This window comes from Acipenser ruthenus, chromosome 53, assembly GCF_902713425.1.
Source record: "Acipenser ruthenus chromosome 53, fAciRut3.2 maternal haplotype, whole genome shotgun sequence".
Lineage (NCBI taxonomy): Eukaryota > Metazoa > Chordata > Actinopteri > Acipenseriformes > Acipenseridae > Acipenser > Acipenser ruthenus.
The window spans coordinates 7,469,587-7,479,250 of NC_081241.1; the positions used below are offsets into that span (position 1 = coordinate 7,469,587).

Sequence of the window (9,664 nt, forward strand, 5' to 3'; positions counted from 1 at the left end):
CTCATGAATATTAATCTTTCAGTTATTGCAATAATATATCAGATTATGATTACATCAATTCGATTACTAATACATCCATTTAAATTCTTCAAAGTTAACTTAAGATAAATATTATAAATAAACACGTCAATTTTAATGTACACCTATTTAATTCCCCTTTTAATATTCAGTATGGGGGCTTACATAATATTCATGGGAAAGGAGGAGGCGGGCAGTCGCTTTCTGCCTGATGTGATTTTGGCGCTTCCGAAAAGAGAAGCACGTTTTGAATCCAGCATCATATTAACACAACAAAGCCCAGGTTTTATTTTCAGCCACTAGATGGCAGTATAAACCCATTGTTTTGGGAAGGTCCCCACGGAAATCTGCACTCAAATTTCCTAAAATCTCCAAAGAGAAAAACTCGTTTTTCTGCAAAGAACTTGTCAAATTCTGCGGCAAAGACTTAATGAAAAACAGCGTTAATGAGTATTAATAAATTTAATCTACAGAATTTAATAAATAAGAAAAAGTCAGTTAGTTATATTCAATTTTTTATTAAATCACATTACTAAAATCTGAAAAAAACTGAACATACGTTTGCCATATTTTATGGAAATCATAGAAAAAAAGAATAAAGCAAACTTTTTGACTTCGTTTTTTTTGCTAAATATTGAAATATTAAGTCTCTCTCTCTCTCTCTCTCTCTCTCTCTCTCTCTCTCTCTCTCTCTCTAAACTGTGGGCTGCCAAGTGAATGTATTATTCCTTGTTATTGGGCTGATATGTACTTCTTTCTAATCAACAGTATTACTTTGCCTCACATATATGGTTAATCAACATATTTCATATGAAACCCATTCGTTGCTAAAAACAAATAATTCCTCTTGTTTCGCTCTGCAGGTGGCGCCGTTTTACCCCCTAACTTTCATCCAAAGTTGTGTCAGATTGAACATTCCCTTCACCCAAAGAATGGAGCGGACAGACAGGGAGTTCAATACAAAGGGTTTCTTACAACACAAAACAGTCTAGTTCAGCTGGCAGATTGTTACAGGGGAATCATAATCCACCCCAAACCCAGGAAAGAGCGGCTTGGTGAATGTGGTTCGGAATCTGTGCAGGAGATTCATTGTGTCAGAGACCCCATAAAAGGACAGCGTGCCGGCATTAAAGTCCAGATACACTCCTATTCTGGGGGAGTGGGGGGAAGTTATTGCAGTTTCATTGTTATTGTGCCAGGCAGAGTAAATGGAACCAGAGCATTCCAAACTCCAGGACTTGTCATTGCATCCAAGGATACAGGAACGATCCCCTCTTTTCCTGCTGATTCCTTTATATGTGACTCCTATATCAGCCCATCCCCCACTGCACTCAATCTCCCAATAACAGCGAGTCCCAGACAAACCCTCTCTGCAAAGCACTTGGGGCCAGCAATCAAATCTCTCTGAGTGATCGGGATATCTCTGGATCTCTCCCCTCAGTGTCACCTTTCTGTTCCCTTCAGACAGACAGAGGTTTGTATGCGCTGTGTTGGGGTCCAGTGTGAGCTGACAGGAATCTGATTGAAGAGAAGAGGACGGGTAGAGGAGAGACGGTTAGAAAAGTCAAATCACTGAGAAAATCAACAGTCATTGCCTGCTGCATCCTCAAATCACTCCCTCCTCCCTGATTCATCAGGCTCTGCTCCCTCCTCTATGCTCCCTCCACCCTCCTCTATGCTCCCTCCTTATTGCTCCCTCCTCTGTCCTGTAGCTCCCTCCTCCCTCCTCCCACCTGTATGCTCCCTACTCCGTCCTCCCTCCTCCCTGATCCCTCCTCCCTGCTCCCTACTTCCTGCTGTATGCTCACTCCTCCCTGCTCCCTCCTCCCTTTTCCCTTCTTTATACTCCCTCCTCCCTCCTTTATGCTCCCTCCTCCATGCTTCCTCCTGTATGCTCCCTCCTCCCTCCTTTATGCTCCCTCCACCATGCTCCCTCCTGTATGCTCCCTACTCCCTGGTCCCTCCTTCCTCCTGTATGCTCCCTTTTCCCTGCTCCATTCTCTATGATCCCTCCTCCCTGCTCCCTCCTTCATGCTCCCCCCTCCCTTCTTTTTTATAGACAAGTATATTTAGACTGTGATAAGGTTGTTAATCAATAGATTTGATATATAATTCTTACTTGAGATTGATTTCTGACTTTGGATAAGTTCTCTCTTTTTATGTTTCTGTCTTCAATAAACTGCTGCTATTAATTAAAACCTCTTGCTGTTTGATTGTTTTGTTCATTATAATTCCTCGATCTCCTCAAACTTCTTCAATTGGAACCAATCAAATGCAACTCTGCATACAATTACAGTTCACTTAATGTTCCTACAGGGTATGTGTTGCCATTTTACCCACTCAGACCCCTTGCTTACTAAATATCTTCAATAGAATATCGTCCACTTTTCAAATATCTGTCTAATATTTTAATGAGCAATCCATCCCACTAGTGCAGTGATACTGCAATATACATTTACTACCAGCACAGGATGACAGGGAAAGATAGCTGTTCATTTTACTAAACAACTGGTTTCACATACATTGTACCTGTATTAAAAGATGGGATAATTATATATTCAGGGATACCAAGATATTTAGGGAGAGAAAGGTCTGATTGGAAAAACAGGCAACAAATGCCCCACCCCAGTCATTCTTCATGTATTCATCTGTCCCAATAATTGTTGGAGAGGAGTGTAGATTAATAGCTTCACAATTACTAATAAATAATAATAATTGCTGCCCTCAAGCTCCACCCCTCCCTGTTCTGTAGTGTTAGCTCTTCTCACAATGGAGTGACACATCTTTCAATCAAATGTTTCAGTGAAAACAGACTTACATTTTAAAAACTCAGCTCTGTTCCTTGGCTCTCGAGACAGCAGACTGTAAACTGCAACTTCATTCACTGGGCAGAAAAAAGAGAGGGAAATAGAATTGAAACATGTGGATTAATACACAACACACACAAGACTCCAAACAGCAATCTGCCATGCTCTTAATCTTTAAACACAAAGTGCATCTGTTCAGTTTATCAGTGCAGCAAAGAACCCAGCTAAATCCACCCTCATCAGGAATCTTTCACACAAGAACTAGTCTAATACATCTCCAGCCACTCTTTCACTGAGGCGTTAGGGCCTTCCAAAAAGGGAGAATGTCTCTAGAGATAAAATGCTTTACTGGAAGAAAAGCCTTACCTTTGAAACGTCTGTCACTGCTCCTAGACCCCAGGGTATAAACTGCTGTTTCATTCACTAAATAAAATACAGAAAACTGTTTTAAACTAAAGACTTTACTATAGAGGATTTGGAATACAAACATGACCCTGTCCTCCAATTCCTATAAAACATTGATAAGAAAGTGCAGGACTATAAGTTAGCATCCTATATGGAATGAATGTGTTGTTTAATGAGTGAATCCCTGTGTCTCTGTTTGAAAGCTATTGTGTTGTTTTCTCAAGTAATGTCTTTAGAAACTCTCTTCCTTCCTGCTATCATTACTTGGGATGTCACTGTAAACGAGATGGGGCGTTTCAACCTGGGGAAATCATTTGAAATAAAACAACTGTGATATTCATATAGCCAACAATCTGCAAGAGGTCTTTATTAATGTCTTGCAAGTCCTATCCCTCCTCAAGCCATGGTCTATTTGAGAAATCTCTACCAAAGGAATCTATTTCACACCAACCTGTTTTGGTTATTTTGACTAATTCTCCATTGTAGAAGTCCTCAATATGGTCTTTAAGTTCAGATACAGCTTTCCTCACAGCCCCAAAAGAGATGTCTGTATTGACAGTAACGCTGGGTAAGTCTCCAGCTTCAGGAGGGGCACAGAGAGACTGGAAATTCTACAACAGGAAAATGGAGAAAATGAGTTTTTAGTGAAACAGAATGGGGTCCAAAACATTCCTGGGGAAAAGCAAGGATTCATTCAATTGGAGAGTTCTGTCTGAAACCATCCCAGTTATGGTTTTGAGATTTTCTAACAAGCAGTGATGCTACCTGCAGAAAATGGATGTGATCCTCTGTCTCTGAAAGCTGTTTCAGCTCAGCGTTTCTCCTCCTTAGCTCAGCAATCTCCTGCTCCAGTTTCTTCATGCGTCCTTCAGCCTGATTCACTGCAGCCTTCTCATTAGCTCCAATCAGCTCAGTAACCTCAGTGTGGATCTTCTCAAAGGATCGGATCAGCTCAGTAAAGATCTTCTCACTTTCATTTATTTCTATGCATGCAGATCTCTGAGTGAAAGAACACAGTAGAGGAGACATGGATAGAATTGATATCAGAAACATATCAGGCATAGACAGGAAACTTCTGCAGATGTGTTCCAGTCCATCTGTTAATAATAATAATAATAATAATAATAATAATAATAATAATAATAATAATAATAATAATAATAATAATAATAATCCCCTTTTATCAATACCCACTTTCAGTGACTCCACAGCCTGTTTCAGCTCCTCAATTTCTTTCAGTCTCTCCTGGATTCTCTGTTGTATTTCTGTCTGTGTCTCTCCCAGCTGCTTCTGTGTAGAAACACAGTGACACAGTGACATTTTTGACAGGGCATTGAGTGATATCCTATCACACTCAATACAGACTATTTCAGAGCAGGCTGTCTTTTCACACCTCTCTCCCCTTCATATGGAGTTAGATTAACGATACACACATTATGCAAACAGATACCCTAAAGGTTGAATGCACCAGCGTGGATTAACCACTAACCCAGATTAAATCAAGGATTATATATGAATCATGTTGCACAAAACTTTAAACCAGGATTTATATGTAATCCTTGTTTAAAATTAATCCAAGGTTAAACATTTAAAAGACTCAAGGACTCTGTCTTTCCAAAAAATTGTGTTTTTGTCTCCGAATAGAGGCGTGGGTTCAGATCCCACTTCTGACAGTTCAATTTGACTTATTTAGGAGGCTGTGTGGTCCAGTGGTTAAGGAAAAGGGCTTGTATCCAGGAGGTCCCCGGTTCAAATCCCACCTGAGCCACTGACTCATTGTGTGACCCTGAGCAAGTCACTTAACCTTCTTGTGCTCCGTCTTTCGGGTGGGACGTAATTGTAAGTGACTCTGCAGCTGATGTATAGTTCACACACACTAGTCTCTGTAAGTCGCCTTGGATAAAGGCGTCTGCTAAATAAACAAATAATAATAATAATAAAAAAGATTAGAATATAATGAAATTGCACCACTCATTTTAATCCATTTTTAAATATGAAAGGTGAATTAAATTTAAACCTTCCTTGGAGGTGGTTTAAACTTGGACAAAGGCAGCAGTTTCAGACAACATGTGTGTATAGTAGTAAGATACAATACCATCTAGTGCACAGCTGCCAGCAATATAAAAGGACACTTGATCCACAGTAGCTGTCCACTAGATGGTACTGTTTCATACTAGTAACAGTGAATGACAGCTGATCTAGCATGTGTTACATGTTTTTTTTTGTCAAGCACCTAGGTAACTGAATCAGATTTCTCTTTAATGGGTTTTTAGGGCTTTTGATTTCCAGTTTTAATCGATAAACACAGATAAAACACCCCTTATACAAAAAACAATGAAATCAGTGTATACCCAATAAACACCAGAAAAAACACTGGACATGGTTACTCAATTCACATTGACTTCATCCCTTTCCATGTGAAAAAATACAATAAAATAACCTAAAACCAAAAAACAATAACAAAATATCAACCTTTCCCAGCGCAGTCAGGCAATGAACCTCCTTCCTGACTTGAATCTATCATTGATTCATTCTGAATACTTTAAACTGAGTGGCAGCACATTCCTGCATTTCTATTGGAGGATTGCACACGCTTGTGAGATTTAAAACGAGATTACAATTAGAAACGGAGGGTTATTCTTGCTAGTGGGATTTAAAGCTATATTACAGTTCAATAGGGAGGATTCACACACTCGTGGAATTTAAAACAGAATTGCAAATTGTGGCGAAAGCACACCTCTCACTGTGGGCAGACTGGCAAGAACGGCATTGCATGGGCACAGCAGCTCTGCCAGTGCAGATGGATGTGTATGTGTCACTTTTAAAGGCACGGGCACAGCAGCTCTGCCAGTGCAGATAGATGTGTATGTGTCACTTTTAAAGGCATGGGTTTTGTTTATTATATATCAAAACACAATTATTAAAGTCTTGTTTAAAATGTGATGTATTAGTTTATTAAGAAGATATTATTATCCCTGTGCTGCAATCATTGTTACAATATATTAAAGAGGTCCTGCATCATAGAGGCAGCACTGGGTGAAGCTCGCTCCGTCATCCGGCTGCAGCACCAATTTTCCAAGCGAGGATCATATTTCCACCACATCACTACAAACACAAGCATGGCTGGATCTTGGTTTAATGAAATTAATAAACAAAGAAAAACAGAAGCCCTGTGAATATTGAATATCATATTAATCTTGTATATTGCATATCATATTAATCTTGTATATTGCATATCATATTAATCTTGTATATTGTATATCATATTGTCACAAAGACGGCCGGAGTGGGTGGCGTCACACCAGATGCAGGAAATAAAACAACAGAGAGGTGTGGTTTGGTGGAGCTTTCGCTCAGCATTTAATAAACAGAACAGAAAATAAAAGGTTTTAACACAAAACAGGACACGGCACTATACGCCAAAATAAAAAGACAAACAAAACGTACTAACACACAAACGGTGCACGGAGACAAACAAACACGGTGAGTACATGTCACAAAGAAGGCCGGAGTGGGTGGCGTCAGACCAGAGCCAGGAAGTAAACAGACAGAGACTTGGGGTTTTGGTGAGGCTGAGCGCGTGATCGCGCTCAGCATTTAATAATTAAACAGACAGAACAGAAAATAAAAGGTTTGAACAGACAAAAACACAGGGCACGGCACTTTCGCCAAAATAAACAGACAACAAAACGGACTACACAGACAAACAAACACGGTGAGCAGATACTCTAACTATTTACTTTTATAATTTACAATTACCTCCGTCTCCAATCCCGTTCTCCACTCACCGAACACCCAACCCCGAGTGAATGCTACGTGTCTCTATATATACTGTTGTGCTGGGATTCAATTACTAATTAATTATTCACTTGAATCCCAGCACGTGAATTAATTCTGTGCAACCCCGTGCTCACATATTACATTTAACTAGCACGTGAAGTGATTTGTGCCCTCCTCGTGCCTAAATACAAATCTACACTTTTTAAATACACGTGAAACACAGACCCGTTTATATCCCGTGTACCAATGACTATACACCAACATTAACACACGCACGCAACATATAACACACAAATACACACAGGGGCGGGGCGCATTGCCACAGTACAAAACAACTACTTCTTCTTCTTATTCTTTTTCGTTCCACTCACTGAACACCCAACCCCGACTGAATGAAACGTGCATCTATTTATCTATTTATGCAGTTGTACCGAGACTCGACTGCTAATCAATCATTCAATTGGAGTCGCGGTACAACTGCACGTGAATCAATAAAGTGCAATTCCCCGTGCTCACATATTACATTTTACTTACACGTGAAGTGCTGTGCCATCCTCGTGCCTAAATACAAATATAAATTTTAAACACTGGTGTTACACAGACCCGTTTATATCCCGTGTACCAATGACTATACACCAACATTTAACACACCCAACATACAACATATAACACAGAAAATACACACAGGGGCGGGCACTTCGTCACACATATTAATCTTGTTATTTTTTAGTTTTTTGCTTTTTTAAATTAGGTGCTTGACTTTGCTGGGAATGTCATTTTTAAACAGTTTACAAAATTAAACTATAATATCTTAAACAATGAAACTGATCTATGATTTTATTAAGTTGCAAGATACATATAAAAAACACTAGGAATACAAATTATGCTAATTTTACACTACAAATTCCAATGCACCACAAAACAGCTGAACAAATCCTTCTTACCCTGTGAGGCAGGGCGGAGGTCCTGCACATGAAATAGTGTGTTTTTATTTGATTGTAAATAATGTTTTTGATAATCAAGTTTGTGCTAGATCTGGCAGGGCATATTCAAATCCAGGTGTGGAATGTGGCCAGGTGTTAATTGATTAATTGGTTATCTCTTAGCCCTGGCCACATGCCTTTAAAAGGGTCTGAAAAGCCAGTTTCTTGGTTCTACAAGCAGGGATACAGACTGTCTGGGAAGGAGAGTGTTGCTGTAGGATCCTCACGACTGCGTGTGTTAACCAGGGTAAGAAAAACACAAGAGGAAAAATGTATCTCGGATCACTGTGTGAGTTAACCAGGATCGCTAGCACTGGAAGGAACAGGGAACAAGTTTAGTGGATTTTAATCCCACCCAAGTCTAGAGAGGAGGTGTCAGGGAGACTGTTCCTGGAGCGGGACCTCCTTTCTTGTTTGGTCAACTTTTATTATCTAGTTGTTTTCGAGCAGTGTTTTGTTTTGAATGTTTTGTGTTTTTTGTATCAAAGAAAACCTCTTGTGTCTCTTCTGTCAATCAGCGATAGTCACACCCGTAACAACACCCCTGTTACACCCTGAAATACATGTTAGTACATCATAGTTTAGATAGAGAAATTTAAAAAATAGGGCTCTTAAATAGCTCTTAATATACAATTAAAATCTGATCTAATGTGAAACTGTGTAACCTAGTAAACAGACATGTTAAATATCCCTGGGAATTCTTATCTTCTAGGATAGCTACAAGGAAATGGTTCAAACCCTTACCTGTTTCACACTCCTTTCTGCCTCAGCTGAGACTGTATCATGGCTCCTGTGTTCAATTTGTGAACACAACAAGCAAATACACGTCTGATCGGTTCTACAGAAGACCTCACATAATCGTTGGTGTTCAGCACAAAGCTTCTGCTCCAGATTTCCAATTGCATTGACCAGCTTGTGCCTCTTTAATGGAGTAACCTCACTGTGTGGCTTGACGTGTGTTTCACAGTAAGAGGCCAGGCACGTCAAACAGGATTTCACAGCTTTGAACTTTCTCACAGTGCAGAAATCACACGGCACATCTCCAGGTCCAGCATAACTTTGAGCAGGAGGAGGATTGAGTCCTGTCTTCTTTAATTTCTCCACAACTTCAGCCAGCACGGTGTTTCTGCGCAGAACAGGCCTTGGAGTAAAGGTCTCTCTGCACTGGGGGCAGCTGTAGACACCTGTATGATCAGTCTGATCCCAGCAGTTCTTAATACACCCCATACAGTAACTGTGTCCACATGCTGTAGTGACTGGGTCCTTCAATAGCTCCAGACACACTGGACAGCTAAACTGGTCATGGGCTACGAGAATATTCGCTTCTGCCATTTCTACTTCAGTTAGACAGAGAAACTGACGATTTCATAATAGAAACTTCACTGTGCTGATTTCCTGGAATTCTGTAAACCTTTAATAGGTAGGGTTTTGGACTGAGGACAGGTTTAGACAAGCAGGCTGAGCAGAAACTGCTGAATCAGTGTGAGAGGAGCAGAGAGGAGAGAGTTGTGGGTGGGACTGGAGTTTGAGAATGGCATTGTCAAAGTAACCCTTCTATAGCTACAGTATGTATTTGACTGCACTAGACCTTCACTTCTGTGTGGGTCTGAATCCTCAGAAGATCACAAGGGAAGTAAGTTTGGTGGAGTTCGATCTTCATCGGCATTAGTC

At 40.1% G+C, this 9,664-nt stretch overlaps 1 protein-coding gene across 1 annotated transcript; it reads right to left on the reverse strand.

The window, feature by feature from the left end:
• Nucleotides 1-533: 533 nt before the first annotated feature.
• LOC117432931 (tripartite motif-containing protein 16-like) lies at nt 534-9,354 on the reverse strand. Its single transcript, XM_059016734.1, has 7 exons — nt 8,738-9,354; nt 4,425-4,520; nt 3,996-4,229; nt 3,682-3,841; nt 3,192-3,248; nt 2,837-2,902; nt 534-1,536 (listed from the first exon to the last, which is right to left on the reverse strand). Exons 1-7 carry the CDS (start codon nt 9,323-9,325, stop codon nt 1,007-1,009), a joined length of 1,731 nt encoding a protein of 576 aa, XP_058872717.1. The 5' UTR covers nt 9,326-9,354; the 3' UTR covers nt 534-1,006.
• Nucleotides 9,355-9,664: the final 310 nt, after the last annotated feature.